Consider the following 21,114-nt stretch of genomic DNA (forward strand, 5'->3'; position numbering starts at 1 on the left):
TCCAAAGGGCTGTCCTGGTTATCTTCTGTCCTTGTTCCTCCCAGGGGCTCGGCCCTTCCAGGGTAGAGGCTGTGGCCTCCACTGCCCAGTTCCCAGCAGTGCCTGGCCAGCCCTGCCCCTCACCGGGTGGGTGGAGGCATCGGATTGCGGTGGGCTTCCTCTTCCTTAGAACTCTCCCAGAGGTGCTAACCCTTCCCCGCACACAGCCAGAAGCCCCCTCCCAGGCTCCCATCCCTGGTCACGGTTCTCCCCCCAGGGCGCGGTGTCCTAGCTGGCTCTGGACCCCCAGGGTCTGCCCAGACGTTGCGCAGGGAGGCCTCACCCACCCCCATATCACAGAGTGGCTGTGAGGAAGACGGGAGGTTGCCCCAGACTTCCTGGCCCTGGAAATGTCCGAGTGCTCCCCAGGCCTCCAAATGGGGAGGGGGAGGGGGTGCAGGGCCAGCCCCAGCCACCTTCCTTCTGCTTTTTCTCCCCAGTGGACTCACTTCCTGTCATCTCAGGCTGACTCTGCCCTCAGGAGCCTAGGGACACAACCACTCACCAAGCCCAGTGCCTCTTGTTTAGGTTATTGCCAGAGAACTGAACATGTGAACGAGGAGTTGCTGCAGCGATGCCCTGTCCATGCTTCATTCAGCCCCGGGTCATTGCAACATTCCAAAACACCCCCCCAGGAAGTCACTTTCCCTGCACTGGCATCGGGGCCGCTGCCAGCGGCTCTACCTGGAGGGGCCCTTGTCCCTTTCACGGCCAGAGCCCTCATCTGCAGGAGCACGTGGCGCCAGGTGCTGATAAACACTCATGGCTCGAATTAGTGCATGTGGCGGAGCCTTCGGGGTGAGTCTCAGGCCAGCCAACTGGCAGGGGCCCTGGTGCGGGCTCCAGAGTGTCACAGGGCCCAGAGGCAGGATGTGGCGGTGGAGCGGTGGAGAAAAGGGGGCATGGGGCTCCTGGCTGCCTTGCACTGGACATGATCCGCAAGCAGCCCAAGAGAGTAAGGGTGTTGAGAACCTGAGACAGGCCTGGCTTCAGCTTTTCAAAGTAACAGCTTTATTGAGATACAATTCACATACCATACAATTCACCCATTAAAAGTGTGGAACTCTGGGGCTTTTAGCGTATTCAGAGTTGAGAACATTTCCACTCCCCAAAAGAGGCTGTGTCGCTCCCCATCCCCCTCCCCGCAGCACCTGGCAACTACTAAGCTGCTTTCTGTCCCTACGGTTCGCCTGTTCTAAACAATTTGCATACATGAATCCCGTGAGATTTTGTCTTTCACGTCTGCCTTCTTTCACTTGGCATAATGTTTTGAGGTCCATCTACGTTGTGCCGTGAGTCACAACTTCGTTCCTTTGTATGACTGAGCACCACACCATCCTGTGTCTTCCATCGTATGCACTGACCACATTGTCTGTGCTTCCACAGACGGACATTTTGCGGTGCTTCTGAGTTTTGCCTGTTAACAATAATGTTGTGGGAACATCCATGTGCCGGTTTTTGCGTGAACATATGTTTTCACTTCTCTTGAATACACACCTAGCAGTGGAATGAATGCGATCTAATGGTAATTCTCTGTTTAACTTTTTGAGGAACTGCCAGACTCTTTTGCATCCATTTACATTCCCAGTAGTGTGTGAGGCTCCAATTTCCCCCATCTTCCCCAACACTCGTTACTTCTCTTCTATACAGTTATCTATGGGGTGCGAAGCAGCATCTTCTGCAGTTTGATCTGCAGTTCCCTGGCAGCAAATGGCGTGAGCATCTTTTTGTGCGCTTGTTGGCCATTTGTAGCAATACATTTTCTTTGAGGAAATGTCTCTTCAGACCCTTTGCCGTGGCCCAGAGTTTCCAGAGAGAAGGACTGAAGAAGCGCCCAGCAGTTAGTGCCCAGCAGTTGGAGGCAGCAGCGGGTGAGGCACGAGCTGGCGCACCCTGACCCTCCCCCACCCTCGCCAGGCTGGGGCTGCGGGGGCGGGCTCACGGGGGTTTCCGGGCTGTGGCTGCTGCAGGCCGGCCGAGGTTTCACTTTTGGATCTGGGAAACTTTGGGTTGTGTGCTAGCTCGGCAGCTCCGGGGCAGAGCCCTCCGACCCCAGCCAGCAGAGCGGCCTGGCTTCAGCTCTGTGGGCGCAGGCACGCAACAGTCACGGTCACGGTGAGCTGCTCCCCGCCCCTGCGCGCCGCACCCCACTGCCTGCCCTGGTTCCGGGGGGGGCTCTCCCTAGTGCTGGGTGGGGGGAGGCCAGCTCCTCTGTGTGGAGACCTGGTCCGGGCACCCTTCTGCGGCTTCCCCAAGCCCCCCAAGGACTCGCAATCCCAGACAGGTTTGGGGAAGCCCCAGGCCTCTGGGAAGGGGGTGCCCTCCCCAGCCCGGCTGGTTTGGGCTTAACTCCAGGTAGGCCCTCTAGGTGCTCCTTGGGCCACTCTCAGACTTCAGACCATCCCTGAAGCTCAGAGGCTTCCTAAGGGCTGGCCCCCGTGCCTGGAGCCCAGATGTCCTGGGTCCTGAGTCAGGCCCACATTGGCTTCTGACCCCCGAAGACAGACTAGTGGCTCACGGAGCTTTGGGCGCAGAGAAAGCCCTGGAGGACACGTCTAGGAGCTGGGGACACTTTGGCTGGGCCTTGCTGTGGGCCTTTGCACCAACTGCCCAGGAAGTGATGGCTTCTGATTCTTCCCCCGCCCTCTGAACACCTCAGCCAGCGGGGGGAGCTGCTACAGCAGACAGAGCAGTGGCTCGGGGTCACTCCAAGGCCCCAGCCTTGCCCTGCTCTTCCTCAGTGGCTGCTTTTCGTGAGCAGCCCTAAGCCTTGTTGAAGTGACAGAGGGACAAGAGGCCTTGGTGGGTGGCCAGGGCTGCCCCCCCCGCCCCAAGCGCTGAGTCCCAGGGCTTTCTCGGGCTCCATGTGGGCACTCTGATCACAGAACAGCTGGTGTGCGTGGCCTGAGTCCCACTGAGGGCTGTGAATGACGCCCCACCCTGGAGGTGCTCATGGCCCCTTGGAAAGATGGACTAGTGGATGCCCGGGTGTGCTTCTGCTTGTCTTTGTGTTGGGTGATAGTCAGCAAGCGCCTTCTGCCAGTCAGAGCATCCCAGGACTAGCCAAGCAGGACTGCTTTGGAGGGAAAGAGCTCCCCATCACTGGAGACGTCCAGGCACCTACCTTCCCCCTCTGCCGCCCGCCCTCTTCCAGCCCTGCGGGTGCAAGGCCTGACCCAGCTGCCCTCCTCAGGAGCATGGCATCGGCCTTTGCAAGGGTGGTCAGGAGCGTGGTCCAGGAGCTGGACCACGGTGGGGAGCTCACCCCTGTGGACAGCCTGCAGAGCTCCACCAGCTTCCAGCTCTACTGCCTTTTGGGCAGGAAGTCCTCGAGTTCACGGTTCTGGAAACACCGCTACACACGTGTCAACCTGTCCATCAGGGACATCCTGGAGCCCGACGCCCCAGAGCCAGGTACCCCACTTGGCACTGTCAGAGCCATGGGTCGGGTCGGGGGAGGAGGGGGCAGGCCCGCTGCCACCTGCTCTGGGCCTCTGGGCTCCTGCTTCCAGAGGGCAGGCACTTTTCAGAGGCCCCTCCGCCCGGGAGGAAAGGCGGCGGATGGTGGGATGGGCCTCAGCTCTGGTCTTGCTCCAGCTGTGGAGTGTGGCAACACCTTCCATTTCCACGATGCTATGGATGGGAAGATGCAGGGCAGCGTGGAGCTGGCGGCCCCAGGACAGGGGAAGCTGTCAGGCGGGGCCGCGGTGTCCGGCAGCTCCAGCGCCTCGATGATCGTGTGCACGCTGCGAGTGGCGCCCAACACCTGGGAAGCCATGCATCGAGAGAGGTGAGCCCTGGGGTGGCGGGGCCCTGCTGAAACTGGGCAGCCTCTGGGTCAGGACCTCGGGGCAGCAGGAGTCGCAGGGGGTCTCTGCCAGGCTGAGGGAAGTCCCAGAGGCAGGGGCATGCTGGGACCAGTGGGCAGGGAAGGGGGCTGCAGAGGTCCTGGGGGCCTGCATCCTGCGGGCCAGGGCGGCCAGGCAGGGCCCTAGGGTCAGGGGTCAGACCAAGTCCCACTGCGAGGGGGCTGGGCTGCTGGGGTGGAGCAGACACAGGGACCCTGGGGAGAAGGACCATTAGCTCAGAGCGGAGACATGAGATTTGAACCCTGGGAGCGGCAGGGAGTGGAGGGAGAGAGCAGCCAGGTGAGCAACCGGCCAACAGGGTGGGCCCCTCCAGAGGTCTTCAGGTGTCCACCCGTCCCCACTGGACCTTGTCTTTTCTTCCTGCACCCCACCCACTCACAAACATTGTCGGGAGCACCAGGGAGGGAATGATGGGTATCCCGTGCCTGGGCATCCACAGAGCTCTCGGTCTCCTCGGCCGTGTCACCGCCCCCAACCCCTGTGGCCACAAAGGCTGAGGTCCAGGGAACGGAAGCCCGCCCCATGGCAGGGGGAGGGGAGCGCAGGGTGCACCGCTGCGAGCTTCCCATTGGTCTGCTCACCACAGGCGCTTGCGGCGGCCTGAGCACAAAGTCCTGCAGCAGCTGCGGAATCGTGGGGATGACGTGTTCGTCGTGACCGAGGTGCTGCAGACACAGCAGGAGGTGGAAGTCACCCGGACCCAAAAGCAGGAGGGCTCCGGCCAGTTTGCACTTCCGGGAGCCATGGGCTTGCAGGTGTGCGGGGGCTCGGGCTGGGGAGGCAGAGTGGGGCAGACCCCTGCCACCAGCACCCTGTTACGTCTGGCCCCACGACCCAGAGCCCAGTCCTGAGCCCATATCCATCTGTCAGGGCAGAGGCGAGGGCCACCTGAGCCAGAACAAGATGGTCACCATCCCCGCGGGCAGCATCCTCGCCTTTCGGGTGGCCCAGCTGGTTATTGGCTCTGACTGGGGTGAGCCAGGATCACGGTGACTTCTGGGGCCCAGACTCCATGGCAGAGAGGCAGAGAGGCCTGGAAGAGCCCCCAGGGGTCACTGGGGGCATCTGGGTCGGGGTGGCCGAGGGTCCCTTGCTCTGGCATTTGGGAGGTTGGGGCACAATGGGGGTACTGCACAGGGGGTCCCAGCTTGGGAGGGAGATGCCAAGTGCCCCGCCAACCTGCTTTCCCACCTCTGCTCCTGTCTGGCTGCCAGACATCCTCTTCTTCCCGGACAAGAAGCAGACGACCTTCAGGCCACAGCAGGAAGGTGAGGCCTGTGGACCTGGGCAATGGGATGAGCTGATGAGGCATTCTCCTGCCCAGCACAGCACAGCCGGGGGACGCACACACGCGCGCGCACACACACACACACACACGGGTGACACGGTGACAGGCTGACACCAGCCTGGTTCGACCTTGCTCCCTGTCCCGGGCTGCCAGTACTGGGGTGGTGGTGACAGGCTGTGAGGGCCGAGGGGAGGCCTCAGGCCTCTCTGGCTCGGGGACCCAGCCCTGCGCTGACCAGCCCTGCCTCGTCCAGACTATAGGCCCTCCTACATTGCAGGTGGCCAGCTGCAGCGGTCCTCCTGCCTCACCTCCACAAAATTTCTCTCTCTCCGCTTCAAGTTCCTGTCGGGTCAGTACCTTCTTGGCCACCCCCCTGGTGGGCTCCCCTTCTGCCCCCCTGTGGTCTGCCCTCCATAACCAGGGCTCCCCGGGGCCACGTGGGTACCTGGGCAATGGCAGCCCTGTCCCCACAGATGGGCCCATGGAGGACCGGTGGGCGACCACCGAAGGCTTCCAGGGCCTGCAGGCAGAAGTGGAGGCTTGGGCCGTGGGCCTGGAGGGCTTGTCCAGGGAGCCTTGTCGGCAGCTGCTGGGGGCCCTCGGGCAGGTGCTGCGGGACGAGGCCGCCCTGCAAGCCCTGGATGAGTCGGTGAGAGAGCTGGGTGGGGCGTGGGGGGCGTGCAGGGGTGGTGGGTGGGTGGGGGGCGAGCTGGGGCGGGGTGGGGCGGGCAGAGCTGGTGCCTGCGCCCCGCCCCCGCGCTCACCCACCCGCCCCACGCCCTCACCCCCAGCTGGAGCACGGCCTGCGTGGCGGGCTTTTGGAGTCTCGGGATGGTCCGGTGGGTGCTGTCCTCGAGTGCCTGGTGTTCTCCTCCAGAAGGCTGGAAAAGAGACTTGCCGGCCCCGTCTTCTACCTGCTGCAAGCTCTAGCTGGTGAGGGGCTCCGGGGGTGGGACAGGCAGGGAGCAGGAATGTGGGCTTCCCTAGCTGGCCTTCCAGAACCCCTCTCACCCAAGGTCTCTCCCCAGTGCTGAGTGCAACCCAGCACGTGCTGCTGGCTGAGGTGCTGGAGATGGGGGCCCTGTCAGGGGCGTTCAAACTGGTGAGTGGGCCCAGCTTGTAGGGGAGGGGCTGTGCCGGAGGTGCGGACCCAGTGCATCTGGGCTGGGGTGGTGTGGATGGTGCCAGAATCCTGGGGGCCCCTCTGACAACCTCCCACCCTGTTCTGCCAGGTGGAGAGCCTTTTGGAGCAGAGCACCCCATGGCAGGAGCACAGGGCCGTGTCCCTGCCGCACGAGCTCCTGGGGAGCAGCTGGGGCTCAGAGGCACCCACCTGGGTCCTGCTGGAGGAGTGTGGCCTTGAGCCACAGGTGGGCGCCCCCCAGGTGTGCTGGAAACCGGAGGCCCAGGGCTGTGCGAATGCGCTTTACGCCTGCCTCGCACTGCTGTTCAGGCTGAGCCGGCTCTGCTAGCCTGCAGCCTGCCCGCAGGGCAGCTCTCTAGTCGGGGCAGAGCTCATGCCCACCCAGCTGCCAGGAGCCACACCCAGCCATGTGGGCAGCTCCCCACAAGGCCTGGGAGTTGAGGAAAGACAATAAATGTGATGAACAAAGGGAAAATGCTCACTGAGCTTTCGAGGGGCCCTATGTCAGGGGTCGGGCAGCGATGGGGATGGGGCCTCATATGGGGAGGGACCTGGGGGCTGAGAGCAGGCATCTCTCCCGTGGGGCTGAGGGGGCGTTCCCTGTGCTGCACCGGATCACTCCAGAGTGAGCAGCCACGTGGCCGGGCTCCTGGCGCCCTCCCCCAGCCGGCTGGCCTGGAAAGAACGGGACGGGGCGATTCCAGCCCTCAAGATGGTTCTCTGTCTGCCTCAGGGAACTTGAGAACGTACTGATGCAGGGAGCGGGGGCTGTCCTTGCCCTCCGGGGCGCAGAGAGGACAGAGAAAAGGTGTACGGACAGGCACACAGATCTGCACTCCTGGGGCTGCACTGGGGCCCCAGGGAAGTGACCCGAACCAGAGCAACTGGCCTTTGGGGTATGTCTCATCCAAATTAATTCGCTCAAAGGTAAGAGTCTCCCGAGAGGAGGGCTCTGGGCCCCTGAGTCGCAGTCCCTGGGCCTTCGGCAGGGCTCAGAGCCTCCCTGGACCAGGGTGCCTGAGCCTCCCTGGGGCGTGGGGGCGGGGGTGGAACGGCCCCACGTGCAAGGAGAGATAGTAACTGATTCAGCCAAGGACTTATTCTCATCTTGGAGCTTGAACAGCCAGGAGAAATTCGCCTCTCCCCGTGGGAGCCAGTCTGCCATCCTCCGCTTGGCGGAAGGCGGGGGAAGCCGCGCTCCCCTCCTGTCAGGCTCACACTGCCCTGCAGCCTCAGGACTGGCTAAAGAGAAGGGATGATCGGCCCTGCCGTGGTTGGGACATTAACCCCCGAGAAAACTCAGGATTGAGGCCAACAGTAAAATTAATATTAAAACAGAGTGTTTGGGTCTTCCCTGGTGGCACAGTGGTTAAGAATCCGCCTGCCAATGCAGGCGACGCGGGTTCGAGCCCTGGTCTGGGAAGATCCCACATGCCGCGGAGCAACGAAACCTGTGCGCCACAACTACTGAGCCTGCGCTCTAGAGCCCGCGAGCCACAACTACTGAGCCCGCGTGCCACAACTACTGAAGCCCACGTGCCTAGAGCCCGTGCTCCACAACAAAGAGAAGCCACCACATGAGAAGCCCGCGCACTGCAACGAAGACCCAATGCAGCCAAAAATAAATAAATTTATAATTAAAAAAACAAAACAAAATCAGAGGGTTCCCCAAACATCCCAGATCCTGGTACAGAAACTGCTAGAAGGGACCTCCCTGGTGGCCCAGTGGGTAAGACTCTGTGCTCCCAATGCAGGGGGCCCGGGTTCGATCCCTGGTCGGGAAACCAGATCCTGCGTGCGTGCTGCAGCTGAAAGGTCCTACGTGCCGCGACAAAGATCACGAGCGCCGGACTAAGACCTGGTGCAGCCTAAATCAATAAATCAATGTTTAAAAAAGCAAACAGAAACCCCTAGAGATCTACCCCTCACACAGGGAGAGGAGAAGTTGGACACCTCTCAAGCCTGTTTGTGTTCACCAGGGCCCACGCCCCTCCTTTGGGAACCACATTAGGGGGACTTGAAAGGCAAAACCAAGGGGGACGGGACTGGAAGAGCCTGGACAGCCTGGACACTCAACCAGCGATGCTCGCCTGGGAGCAGGGCTACGGCAGCACTGATCCACCTGGAGCCTCCCTGAGGATCCCAGCAGAGAAATCCCCGAGAAGGGTTACACTCCGAGGACAAAGCAACAGGCTCTGAGTGAACCCAACACCTGGCAAGCAGGGAGTCTAGCAGGGCTTCCAGCGATGGGGCAGGGGACCACGGCAAGGCAGTCTTGCACACAAGACTGATCATCCAAGAGAAGCCTGCACTCCAACTGGCCTGCTACAGGGAGGAGTACGGGCTCCCAGGCCTAAGAAGCCCAGGCATCACGGAGGTGTCGCGAGAAGAGGGGGGGTGCTGCCTGCCCGAGCCCTCATCTGAGGCTGGGCTCTCCTTTCCAGTGGGCGTCACTGTGGGGGTTGCCACTAGCCTGCCCAGCTGTGCTCTGCAGTGGGACAAGCGTGTGCCTGGTGGGGGAAATGGGCATCCAATGCTCACCCAGCTTCTGGCTCCTCGGCTGCAAGCAGTGGGGGCCAGGCTTGCTTCTGCCCATGGGGGCTGCCACTGAGGTCCGCCAGGCTCCTGCTGAGCCCAGGCCCAGACCCAGACCAAGTCGGGCGGCTGTGAGGGTGCTCCTCGTGGGCCCCACCTGCAGCCATGGAAGCTGAGGAGGGACCCCCAGGCCTGGGAGCTGGAGCCCCCTTGATGGGTGACAGGCTGAAGAGCCCCCTGAGGACATTCCCCCCAACCTCCCTTCCTCCCGTCCTCCTCTCCTTCGCGGGCGTCTGACAGCCTCCTGGCCTCTCCAGCGTGTGCCCCGATATATTTCTTGTAGCTTAATCCAGTTTGGGCATCTGCTTTGGAGAAGCCGAACCAATACCCCAAACCATGCCCCTGGCTTCACACAGACCAGTGCCCTCGGCCCGAGCCTCCCCTGCCCTGGGAATGACCTACGAGGAGACCCCAACCCCTTCCTGCTGAGCCCCGGCCCCATTGGCTCGGCATGCGTAGGCCCAAAGCACAGCTTCTCAGCTCAGGGTGGAACCTGCCTGGCCTTCCGCCCACCCCGGAGCTGACCCAAACTCCTGGCTACGTGCTGTCTTCCTTGTAATCTCAGCCCCAGCCTGATCTCGGACCAGGCCCAGCGCATCAGAACCCAGCCTTGGCCCAGACCCAGGCCCCAGACAGACGCTGAACCCCTAGGATCCGTGTGTTTATTTTAAACGCTTTCCACAGGGATGGGCAGGACCCCAGCCTCCAAGAGGCTGTGTGAGTTGAGGCCTCCTGCTCTGAGGAGGCAGCATTGGGGGGGCCCTGAAAGGGCAAGAGGACACCTCAAGGTGGGCACTCCAGGTGGAGGAAGCCGCCCGTCCAGGGTCTGGATGGATTGGGTCACGGCCTCGGAGCCGTCCTGAGGGCCCTCTTCCCCACATGTCCAGTCACGCCTCCATTCACCCCTGAGCAGGGTGCTGGGGTGCCGGCGCGACAGCTCAGCCTAGTGGGGTGCGAATGCTGGCAGCCCACACCTGAGCCCGCAGGTGTCATCTCGGGTCCGTGCTGTCCAGTGGGGAGGTCGGGGACAGCTTCCGGAGAAGGCCCAGGTGGGGTCTGACACGGTAAGTGCGGGGGAGGGGCAGGAACGGGGCCAGGCTGTGGGGCAGCGGGTGTGGACAGGAGGACAGATCAGTGCTTCTTGGCCAGGAACCTCAGAACCTCAGGCCAGGACATGGCCAGCCAGGAGTGGAGCACGTGACAAGGAGTGATGGGCTGCTGGGGCGGCCGGGAGGGCCCAGGCAGAGGGCGGCCTATCACGGCGCCGGCTCCCAGGGCTGTGTCAGCTTCACAGTGGCCCCCACCAGGCCTCGGCCCGGGAGGTCAGGTGTCATCCAGGCAGGGGGCTGAGGGGGGACAGATGGACTCAGGGGTGTACGAGGCAAGAGGCTGAGGGCGAAATGGTGCTCCGTCAGAAGGTGCGTGCCCCCTCTAGGTCGTAGGGCTGTCTGGGGGGGTGAGCTCCCGGAGAGGGGTCTTTGTGTGCAACAGGCCTTGCGTGGCTCCGGGGGGCAGGCATTGGTGCCCAGCACCGAGCCCAGGGTGCCCCTCAAGGGGGGGCCTCTTCTGCAGATGTGCCCCTGCTAAGACTGGCCGCAGAGCGGTGGGGGGCGGGCCAGTCGGGCTCAGCCTGGTCCTAAGCAGCCCCAGGGGCCAGCGGGGCTCTGGTGGTGCTGGAACGGGCTGTCTCTGTAGACTGGTGGGGGCCGGGCAGGGTGGGCGCGGCGCCGGCCCGGGCAGGGAAGGCGCAGGAGGCACCCACGGCAGGGAGGGTGCTGCGCCTGAGCCCGCAGCACCACCTGCTGGGTGGACGCTTGTGCCGCTGCCACCACAGTGGGCTCAGGGTCACTCTGCAGCTGCCCCAGGTCTGTGGGGGACAGGGCAGTTCATGGCGCGGGAGGGCCCCAGGGCCCCAGCTCTCCATCCACCCATTCCCATCCGCTCCACCCTAGCGCCCACCACCTTTCCGGAACCCCATGCCCCGGTGAGTCGGGTCCTCACCCTGGAACAGATTGTCTAGCAGGTCCTGGTTGATGCGGCGGGGGCTTGAGTGATGGACCAGGAAGCCTGGACCAAAGCAAACCCTGAGTGCTGGCCCCCTGCCCACAGCAGGGAGGGGCTGGCCCAGCTCCCAGAGCCCTAGGTGCAAGGGACAGTGTGACACCAGGACTGCCTTACCCACGAGCACCACAGCTGCCCAGCGCAGGGAGTCCTGTGGTCTCCGCAGGTAGCCCTGGGTCTGGCTCAGGAAGCGGGGCACGTGACTCGGGTACCCCTAAACCTGGGGACAGAAGGGCTCATAGCAGGACAGGAGGGCCAATTCTGCATGGGAAGGAGGCCGCAGAGGTGAGTCCAGGGGCTGAGGGCCCTGGGGATCCCCCGGGACATGGCATCAGGACCTGAGGCTTTAGACCTGCCACCACCTTGACTGCAAGGGTGGGAAGGCTCAGTTTGGGGGGAGTGGCCCTGGTGTATATTGGACCAAGCGGGCAGCTGACCATATACCCCATCATTGTCACTGTCCTCCCCCAACTGACCAGGCGGTGGCAGATGCAGCTTAGGGCCTCAGGGCTGTTGCAGTGGGCCACGGTGACCATCTCCTCCAGTAGGCCCCAGCGCAGGGCCTGGTCACAGAGGGTCAGGGTCCACTCTGAGCTCTGGAACAGGGGAAGGCAGCAAGGTTAGGAGCCCAGAAAGTGGCAAGAAATGGCCTGGGAGGGGGGAGGTGGCCAGGATGAGGGGTGGAGGTGCAGGCGGCCCAGAAAAGACCAGGAACCTGGCTGCGCATGTCACCTGCAGCTGAGGTCCTGGGAGAAGTCCCCGACCTGTAATCTTTGGAGAGGCAGCTGTCGTGGGAATGGGTGGGGCTGGATGGAGACAGCCCTGGGACAGTCTTGGGGGGACTGACCTCATTGGTGTCCCGGCTGGGGTCATACAGTCGCAACAGCAGCGGCACGAGACTCTGCAGCACCAGCTTCCGCAGGGGGCCGCGGAGTCCCACCCGGAGCCCGCCCCAGCCGCGCCGCACCAGCGTCCCGAGGAGCCCGACCGCCGAGGCGCGGACCGCGTCCCGGGCCTGCATAGCAGGGCGCGGTCAGGGCGGAGCCAGCAGAGAGAGGGTGTCCGGAGGGCTGCCGTCTGGGGGCGTGATCTGGGGGCCAGGAGCCCCCTGGTTGGGGAACCCTGGGAGAGCCCGGGGAGGGGGTGGTGACGGCGGGAGGGGCGGGGCCGGAGGGGCGGGCTCACGTCTTCCACAAGCGGTGGGAGGAGCGGTCCCAGCTCCGCGCCCAGGAGCCGCACCGGCGCCCGCGGCCGCATCAGGACCCTCCGCAGCGTCCCCAGTGCGGCGCCCACGAGCCGCGCGCCACCCTCGCCCAGGGCGCCCAGGAGCGCGGGCAGCAGCGTGCTCACGTGACGCACCTGCAGGGACGGGGACTCGTGGGAGACCCCGCCCAGACCCCGCCCAGTCCTGCCCCTCACCTTCCTGCGGTTCAGCGCCAGGTGGCCGAGGCCCAGCAGGCCCAGCCAGTGCACGGTGGGCTCGGGGTCGCCCTGCCAAGCGCAGAGCCGGTCCAGGATGACCTCCTCCCGCAGAAGCCGTGTGGTGGGCCGGCTCTGCAACAACTGGGCGGGGGGACACAGGGTCAGCACGCTCGCGTTCCCGTGCCGGCCCGGCCGCTTAGGGGCCAAGTCCATGGTCACCCCTCACCACCCATCCTGGAAGCGGGCTCACTCCGCTGAAGAAGGCCATAGCCGTGAGGCGCTGTGCGTCTTCCGCGCTGCGCAGCTGGGGCAGCAAGTCCGCGAACAGGCCTCGCAGGTGGTGGTCGGCGTGCGCCACCATGGCACTGTGATGAGGCGGAAGTGGGAGCTCTCCCTCTGCGTCCGGCCTCGCCCCTCACGAAGCCTCTACCCAACAACCCCCATGCCCCTGCCTCTTATCCCACACCCCTGCCCTGCACCTGGCCAGCAGCAGGACACCCTCCAGGTGGGTGTGGGCTCCCACCAGTCTTCTCCAGCGTCCAGCCTGCTCCATGCACGTGACCACCATGCAGCAGCTATCCCCAGTGAACAGGGCCTTCAAGGCCTCCACTGTGCAGCTGGGGGGGGGCAGCAGACGAATGGGCAGTGAGGGCCAGGAGGGCACTGGCCCAGCCCTCACTCCCCCCGGTGTGCACCCCTCACCTGGCGTGGCTGTATGGTAGCCCTTGGTGGGATGGGGCCCAAACCTTGGGGATGTCAGTGGGGCATGGGTCCCGGGCCAGCTCATGTAGCTGTGTGACCAGCACAAGGAGAAGATGCGGGTAGAAGCCCTGCGTGGCACCCACGCAGCCTGACACAGCCAGCATCTCCCCAAGGGCACGAGTGGCCTATGGAACAAGGGGCTCATTCAGGCTCAGACACTGCAGACAGGGCGAGGACAAAGCCTCTATGCTTGAGAGACGTTATGGATGGGTGTGACTCAGGTGAGAGCCTGCTGATCCCAAACCCCTGAGCCCAGACGCTCCTGTCCCCTTGGGCCAGGGCCAGGGGAGTCCCTGGCAATACCACCTACCACCAGTGCCTCCAGCTGGCATCTGGCCGAGCCCTTTAGCACCCACAGCAGCTGCACCAGCACCTGCCCATTCACGCGCTGGTTCTGGCTCAGGCCACGCCAAAGCTCGGCTGCCGCCCTGGGGGCACGGGGCGTGTGAGCCAGGGCCTGGCGCTGGGATGAGGGGCGTCTCCAGGTCAGGGAGGCGGCCACTGGGACTCCAGCAGGAGGAGGGGCAGGTAATCAACCCCGCAATCCCAGAGAAACAAAATAAGTGGCATCTGTGCAGAGACCACAACGGAGCCAAGTCTGCAGGATCAGCTGCCCGGCGGGACCACGCAGACCCTGTTTGGCCAGTAGCGGTGAGACAGGCCTGGCATCACGAACAATCACCGTGGAGAGTAAAGCCACAGGTAGCTCTCCTGGGGCAGACTCACCAAAGAGCCATGGGCACCGGGGTGCAGCAGCCACCTGGCTTGCTCGGAAGCACACCCCGCCGGGCTGGGCTGCAGGAGAGGCCTGGAGAGAGAAGGCAGGCCCCAAGCCTGGAAGCCAGCCCTGAGGACCCTCAGTGGGTGAGAGGCAGGAGTGGAAGGCAGGGAAGGCCCTGCCCCGCTGTGACCCACCCCACCCTGGGCCAGTCTCCACAACAAGCCGGAAAGGGGAGGGAAGCTGCGTCGGGCCGCGGGGGGGATGCGGCGTCTGGCGGGGCGGGGCGGGTTACCGGTCCGGGGACAGTGAGCACGGCAGCAGCGCACACACCACAGCCCGACAGTGCTCCAGGGCCAGTGTGCTCAGCACCTGCAGGGCCGCCCGCTGGGGCCTCCACTCTGCCAGGCTAGGCACCTGTGCCAGCGGCCCTCGCACAAGGCCGTGCACCTGGCGTGGAGGGGCGGACGTCAGTGGTCCAGTCTCCGTGACCCCTGCACGTTACCCTCAGTACCCTGACCAAGCAGCTGCGGCCTGAAGGGGGCTGCTCCCTCTAGCCCCCAACCCTGGAGGGGACCAGGCAGGAGACTCCAAGGGCAGGGAGGGGACGGGGACTAACCTGGTCCTCCAGCCACTCCCCCCAGGCCTCCAGGGCTGAGGACAGGGTGAGTGCTGTCGCCTGCGTTCCCGCAAAGCCAGCCTCGTCCAGACAGGCAGCCGTGTACGACGCCAGGTCTGCGAGGGCCCCCTCTTCCAAGGAACTCTGGGGAGTCTGGGAGTGGGGGCGAGGGGAGACTATGAGACCCCCTTGCCTCTCACACTCTCTTCCTCCCCACCCCGTCCCAGCTCTTGACAAAACCCCCGTGGCCTTTCTGTTTTTTCCCAGCTCCGTCCCCCTTTACCCCCCAGGCATCCCTCCTGCTCACCAGATGCAGACCGGGTCCCTCAGGGACTGGCTCCTGGGTAGGAGGCTGGGAGAAGGGCTCACTGCCAGCTGGGGAAATGGCGGCTGCCCGCCCAGGCTCTACCCCGCGTTCAAGCTCAGGTTCGGGCTGAGGGCCGGTGGAAGGGGGTCCCGGGGGCTGCCCCTGGCTGGCCCGGATCCCTTCAGCCAGAGCCGTCAGGGTTAGGGCTCCCACAGGAGCCCCCTGGGCCCAGTCCCGCGCGCCCCCAGCCATGGCCGCCGCACACACTGAGCTGCTCAGCCGGGCTCAGCCTGCAGCACCCGGCACTGGTCCTCCCAGAAGCCGTGCCCAGGCCTGGCCTAGAAGCAGGCCCCAGGCAGGCGGGCCCAGGGACAGGCGTGGCAGCGTGTGGGTGCATGTGCGTGTGCATGCTCTGTGGGGGCGGGAGGTCGGGGAGCCACACGGGGGTGTCCCCAGGTGTGGTGCCTGCAGGGGCTTTTGAAGGGTCTTCCCGCCCAGACTGTTGTTGGTGAGTGGCCAGCCTAGGCTCTGCCCACCAGGACCTGGGAAAAGGGCAAGGTCCCTGGGAGACAGTGGATCTGCAAGGGGCGGGGGGAAGGGTCCCTGACCCTGACTTCCGACCCGTCTGGGCAGGGAATCCTGGGCAGGTGTAGACAGCTCTGAGGAGGCCCCAGCACGTTTTAGAAGTCTGGGCCCAGCCCTGAGCTGAGGCCTCGCCTGATTCAGCCCTAAAGAAGCAGTCAGGTCCAGGCTGCACTTGCGGCCGGGGGCTGGGCTCTCCTCTCTGCATCCTGACCCGGCCGGACATCCCGGGCATGGGGATGATTTGGAGCAGCCCTGGGGGGGAGCCGGAAGCAAGAGGAGCTGCCCTGTGCCTCCCAGGTGCCCTTGCAGGTGACTGACATCACTGGATGGATCACGGTGGGTGGGTGGGGGAGTGTCTGGGTCCTGGCACTGAGAAAGTGTAAAGCTCAGAAGTGGTGACCTGTGGGTACCTGGGGCCTGGTGCGTGTCCTGATATGTGTGTGGCGGTGGCGGGCGGAGTCTGTGTCTCTCTCCGAGCCTCCTGCTCCCCAGGGCTGGCCTGACCGGGCCTCTGCCCCAAATCCCCGCTGTCGCCCTCACCCAGCAGCGCAGCGGCCACTGCCCAGCCTGGTCCAGGGGAGCCAGAAGAGCTGGTCTGGCCAAATACCTGGGCAGGCAGAAGTGCTCCGGGAAGCACCCTGGACAGTCGGCACTCCCCCTCGTCCTGGCCTGCTTGTGTCCCCCGCCCAGGCGGGAGAAGCCCAGGCCCCGCCCTCTGTCCCGCAGGGCCTCCAACCTCTCCTGAGTGGCTCCTCCGGAGGCAAAGCCGGTGGAGACCCGACGAGCCTGCTCGCACAGGGGCAGGGCCAGCCCAGGACCCTGGCCAGGTGCCCAGAGCTGAGCCAGTCCCTGCTCCCTCACCTCCACCAGCTCTAGTGCAGGCAGGCCCCGAGCCCTCCTCTCCTTTCCCAGGACTGCAGGGGCGGGAGCTGGGTCCCCAAGGCCCAGGCCTAGTCCGTGCCGTGACAGATGCCAGGGCCGACAGGGAGCCAGATGGGTGGGGCCCAGGGGTACAGGGTCCCACAGAGCTGGCAGCAGCAGTGGCAGGGGACACCCAGGTCTCTCCTTGGCTGGGGAAGCTTGAGGCGTCCACCGAGCCTGCCCCGCCCGGGGGGCATCCCGGAGCTCCCCCATCTGGGCTGGATCCCCAGCCCGCCTCGGGCCTCTAGCATGGAGCGGTCTTCCAGTAACCAACCCCCCCAGCTCCTAGTTGGGCACCAAAGCCCCCTCCCTTTCCCCACAGCCCTGCCCTGTCCTGCCCGGATCTGCTCCTACAGTCCAGCTCCCCAGGCCTCAGATACCGACCCCCACCCCACCGGCCTTAGCCGACCTCAGGCCTCAGCACGGGGCTGCCTACCTGCCCTGGCTGGGCTGGGGTCTTCCCTGGGAGGATGAACCCTCATGCTGATTCCTGACTCCAGCCCACCCTGGGAAGCCCTGGGGGTCCAGTGAGTGGCAGGCTGGGTGAAGAAATGACACATGACAAGCTGTGGGGATAGTGAGTGACTCATGTTCATTTCAGGCAGCTCCCAGCAGGGGATTCTCAGAGGGCACCTCTGCACTCAGTCTGTCCACCAGGGCCCGGAGCTTCTCAGACAGCGCCACCTGCAGGGAGGAGAGGGGGGGACCATGGGTGGCCATGGGGGGAGAGAGGGCACAGGGCGGGTTGATGATGTGGGCCCTACACCCACCTGGTACAGCGCAGGCTGCTCGAGCCACCTGTGGGCAGGACTCAGACGGCTCAGGGACTGCTGGGCGAAGGCTCTAGATTCGGCCAGAGATGGGAGGGGCTCACACAGCTGGGGGGAAGAGGGAGGAAGGGGCTGGCTCGAGGTCAGATGTCCGAGCTTGATTTGAGTTGAAGGTGCAGGCTAAGGGGGTGGGTGGCTAGGGGCGGTCACCTGTCCCTGCTGGACCCAGAGTCGCAGCAGCGGCTCCACGTGCACCGGCCTCACGGTACAGGACTCCTGGGTCCCTCGAGGCCAGACTCTGAGCTCCTGGCCAGCCTGGGGAGGTGGCTCCTCTGCTAACTGCAGCACGTCTAACAGCAGAGCCCCTGCGTGGGTGCGCATGTGAGGGCGCCAAGCATGCACGGGGCCTGGGGCCTTGAGCTCAACCGCGGAGGGTGGGCGGGGCCTCACCATCGGAGCCCAGGAGCCGGAAGGCAGCCTTGCTTCCAGGCAATGTCTGCTTCTCGGGGTCCTCGGTCAGCTTCATCCGCGGCTGGCCTCCCACGGACACCAGCTACGGGGACAGGGTGCTGAGCTAGCTGGACCCTTCTCCCCGGACCCATGGTCCATCCCCAGCCCATCCCCACTGGGCCCCGGACTCTCTCCACCTTGTAGACACAGCCCAGGGAAGGCTGGCGAGGGCAGGTGACCACGCTAGTACCGATGCCGATGACGTTCACCTCACTGCCCTGGGGGGGAGGGGAAATGAGCTCGGCCAGCATCTGCAGGCCCAGGGCCCGCCGAGCCACCCTCTGGGCTGCCCCTGCCCCGCCTACCTTCTGGGACAGCCTGGCCAGCTCCTGCTCATCAATGTTGTTGCTGACAGCAATGGGGATGGACTCCAGCCAGGGCACCCGGAACCTGTGACGGGGGCAGCCCTCAAACGCCCCTGACTCACCCGGCCCCCTCCCAACCCAGTCATGCCGTCTCCCCGCCACCTGATAATCTGCCCTCAGCCACACTGGCTCTATGGGCCCCTGAGCGAGCCCACCCCAGCTTCTTTGCCAAGGCTGCAGTACCTCTACTGAGGTAGCAGCGTATCAGAGAGCCTCACGGTGGGAGAGGCACGGTCCCTCCCTCCCTCTGTCCCATCCCAATATTCCTGAACCAGAGGGGATCTCTCAGAAGGCAAAGCCCCTGCCAGGGGAACTCACTGGGCCGCCACTGTTCGGAAGACGCCACGCGTCTCCTGAGCCTGCTGAAGCAGGTCGCCACTGTCCAGCCTCACTCCCACTGCCTGGTAGCCCAGCTCCTCCAGTGCCAGGGCTACAGCCAGGAAGTTGGGGAGACCACTCCTGCAGGTGGGGACACGGGAGTAGGGGGTCTGCTGCTGCTCTGCTGAGCCCACCCTGGGGGATGCCCGGGCCTCACCTCCGCACACTGTAGGTGTCCAGCAGGCCCTGGAAGGCCCGGGGAAAGGCCAGGGCATAGGCCACAAAGGCCGCCCGCTCACCCCGGTGTGTCTCCTGCACCCCCAGCCCCAGGTGGCCACACACACGCTCCAGCCACGTCTCCACGCAGGCAGCCAGGTCCACCCTGGGGCCCTGACCAGCCGCTGGAGCCAACATCTATGGAGAAGAGTTGGTGAAGGATGGAGGACCCAGAGCGCAGGGTGGGGACTGGTTCAACCCCAGCAGAGAGTCTGAGCCACCTGCCTGCCAGCTTCCCAGTGCCGCACTGAGACCACCTGCCCGGCGTGGCTTGGGTGGGCCAGGCGTGGTATCTGCCTGTGCACAGAGCAGGGACTGGCCTCTCCTGCTCCCTGGGAAGGGCTCGGCTTGGGGGGTCTGCCCTCTGGAGTCCAGCTGGGGGGACAGGGGTACTGACCGGTTCAGGGGGCACCTCGGTGCCTGAGAAGGAGGTGATGAAGGAGTGCGCCAGGGTCCCGGCCACCGGCACGCCCCGCAGCTGTCCTGCGAGCACGTTGCTGCTGCCATCGAAGCCTGGGGTCAGGGCATCAGGCAAAGTTGGGGGACTTCAGGCACTGAAGGGGGTTCTCAGGGCTGGCCTCCTCCTCCCCCAAACCAGGCCTCCGTCTCCTGGCCCTCACCGCCCAGGTAGCTGTAGGTAGAGGCGGTAAGACCCCCGTCGGGGCCCTGAGCCCGCCGAAGCCCCAGCTCCAGCAGCCGCTTCTCCGGCCCTGCGATCAGGCGAAGCCGCGCGGCGTTCGTGGCGACGAGGCTGCGGGAGCAAGGGGGCAGGGGACCCGCAGTGACGGCCGGGAAGCCACCCAGAGCGCTGCCTCTCCCGAGGACCCGAGCAGCGGGAGCCGAAGGCCCCTGCCAGGACCCCGGCTCAGCGCTCCGCCCCCAGGGGCCACGCCCCACGGGTCCGGGCCCGGAAGTCAGCCCTCCTTCACGGAGAGCCCAGGCTTCCGGCCTCGGGCGGGAGGCGGGTGTCCCGCCCCAGGCCCCACCTGGCGCCCCGGGCCCCACCTGGCGTAGCTGACCAGGCAGAGGAGCGGCGTCTCCAGCAGCTGCACCACCAGGAGCGGCCCGGACACCTGCAGCAGCGGCACCTGCGGGGCGGGCTGTCAGCTCGTCGCCACCCGGCCCTGCTCTGGCCCACCCCCCGTGCCCCGCTCCCCTGGCACTCACGCTGGGGAAGGCGAGGGAGCCCTCGGGCAGGGCCCGCACCGTCACCCCGGAGCAGTCGAGGGCACGAAGATGCTGGAAGAACGCGGGGTCTGTGTCTGGGGGCAGCACCGAGGCCAGGAACTGCACGTCTGGGGGCGACAGAGGCCGTGGTGGCGAGGGCTCGCCGGGGCTGCCGGGGGCGGGGGGCTGGCGGGGTGAGGGGCCGGGGGTCGGCTACCTGCGTCCGTCAGGCGGAAGTCGCGCACGAAACGCACGCAGTCGCGCAGCCCCGCGGCCAGGGCGAAGGCTCCGCCGAACGGGCAGCGGCGGAAGAAGAGTTCGAACTCGGCCGCCTCCTGCGCCCGGCCGGCGCGCCAGTAGCCCAGCGCCATGGTGGCCTGGTACAGGTCGGTGAGCAGCGGCCGCGCCGCCGCGCGCCCCTCGGGGTCCTGCTCCGCCGCCATCGGACTCTGGCCGCTGCCCTGGCGCCCCGGACTCTGGCCGCCCCGCCCGCGTGACGCCGCGCTGGCCAGGGCCCGCCCCGCCAGCGGGTTGGGACACCGTGGAGCCACTGCCTTTCCTGGCAACCAGAACCGTCAGGGCGGGCCGCTGGCCTCCGGACGCTCTCTGACAGCCGGACCGTGGCTCGAGGTGGGGACTTGTGCTCTCGCTGGTCAGCCCAGCTCCCCCTGGCCCCTTGGAGCATGGTCTGTCCTGCCCCAGGCCGCGCGGCCAAGTCCGGGGAGCGCGGGGAGACGGTGGAAGAGGGCAATTCGAACTCCACGTCCAGCTGGACTCCATCCTCGCCCGCCCAGAAGCCACCCCAGGCCTGGGCAGGGCAGCTCGCGGCCGGCACCACACCAGGGCAAGGCCCACGCGACGCTGTTCGGGTAGCAGCGCGGTGCCGACAGAACGAGGGGGCGGCTCATCCACCGCCAGCTGGCACCGAAGGCTCTCGGTCTCACACGCTAAATCCCACATGACTCCTGCGGGCCCTTTGAGGCCACCAGCTCTGACCAGAGTAACCACAACCCACTTTCTCACCAGCCACGCTGGGTCCAGGGCAAGAACCACTAGTGACACAAGTCCTGCCCAGACTGGGGAGGGGGGTGGGGGCCCAGGCAGGACAGTGGGCACAGTTCCACAGGGCAGTGTGTCATGGGATCTGTCAAGGGCCCAGGTCTCCAGCAGGCAGCAGGGGCCTCAGGGCTAAGGGAAGAAGTCCAGCCTCCTTCCTAGAAACGGTCGGCTACCCGGCAGGGTTTTGAACAGGCCAGCCCCGATGGGGCAACGTGACTGTAGTCACAACAGCAGGGCCAGGACGGCCGCTGGGGCCTCTTCCCTGGATGGTTCTGGACTGTCACTTCTCTACCCATGGGGACGGCTCAGCGAAAGAAGC

At 65.3% G+C, this 21,114-nt stretch overlaps 3 protein-coding genes across 4 annotated transcripts; 1 reads left to right on the forward strand and 2 right to left on the reverse strand.

Annotated features, from left to right (window-relative positions):
* Positions 1 to 1,678: 1,678 nt before the first annotated feature.
* Positions 1,679 to 6,803, forward strand: GSDMD (gasdermin D). Of its 2 annotated transcripts, XM_030876148.3 has the most exons (12): positions 1,679 to 1,910; positions 2,061 to 2,154; positions 3,194 to 3,453; positions 3,637 to 3,829; positions 4,495 to 4,663; positions 4,779 to 4,881; positions 5,123 to 5,176; positions 5,474 to 5,545; positions 5,670 to 5,845; positions 5,988 to 6,129; positions 6,225 to 6,298; positions 6,429 to 6,803. In XM_030876148.3, exons 3-12 carry the CDS (start codon positions 3,237 to 3,239, stop codon positions 6,666 to 6,668), a joined length of 1,440 nt encoding a protein of 479 aa, XP_030732008.2. In that variant the 5' UTR covers positions 1,679 to 1,910; positions 2,061 to 2,154; positions 3,194 to 3,236; the 3' UTR covers positions 6,669 to 6,803. The 2 variants fall into 2 exon arrangements, with proteins under 2 accessions (XP_030732008.2, XP_030732007.2); XM_030876147.3 differs by lacking the exon at positions 1,679 to 1,910 and having other exon boundaries at positions 2,022 to 2,154; positions 3,233 to 3,453.
* Positions 6,804 to 9,685: 2,882 nt separating this feature from the next.
* On the reverse strand, positions 9,686 to 15,076 carry MROH6 (maestro heat like repeat family member 6). The gene is given in 14 exon segments (XM_060287278.1): positions 9,686 to 10,802; positions 10,937 to 11,002; positions 11,114 to 11,216; positions 11,473 to 11,592; positions 11,844 to 12,011; positions 12,182 to 12,355; positions 12,416 to 12,559; positions 12,669 to 12,783; positions 12,898 to 13,035; positions 13,121 to 13,305; positions 13,491 to 13,608; positions 14,194 to 14,348; positions 14,518 to 14,670; positions 14,825 to 15,076. Coding segments are annotated over 14 exon segments (2,133 nt in total). The 3' UTR covers positions 9,686 to 10,560.
* A 1,704-nt stretch (positions 15,077 to 16,780) lies between these two features.
* On the reverse strand, positions 16,781 to 20,234 carry NAPRT (nicotinate phosphoribosyltransferase). Its single transcript, XM_030876173.3, has 13 exons — positions 19,954 to 20,234; positions 19,737 to 19,864; positions 19,575 to 19,657; positions 19,190 to 19,320; positions 18,967 to 19,082; positions 18,511 to 18,707; positions 18,294 to 18,434; positions 17,916 to 18,000; positions 17,748 to 17,828; positions 17,551 to 17,653; positions 17,311 to 17,465; positions 17,101 to 17,208; positions 16,781 to 17,014 (listed from the first exon to the last, which is right to left on the reverse strand). Exons 1-13 carry the CDS (start codon positions 20,177 to 20,179, stop codon positions 16,928 to 16,930), a joined length of 1,641 nt encoding a protein of 546 aa, XP_030732033.2. The 5' UTR covers positions 20,180 to 20,234; the 3' UTR covers positions 16,781 to 16,927.
* Positions 20,235 to 21,114: the final 880 nt, after the last annotated feature.

The sequence above is a fragment of the Globicephala melas genome, chromosome 17, assembly GCF_963455315.2.
Source record: "Globicephala melas chromosome 17, mGloMel1.2, whole genome shotgun sequence".
NCBI classification, from domain to species: Eukaryota; Metazoa; Chordata; class Mammalia; order Artiodactyla; family Delphinidae; genus Globicephala; species Globicephala melas.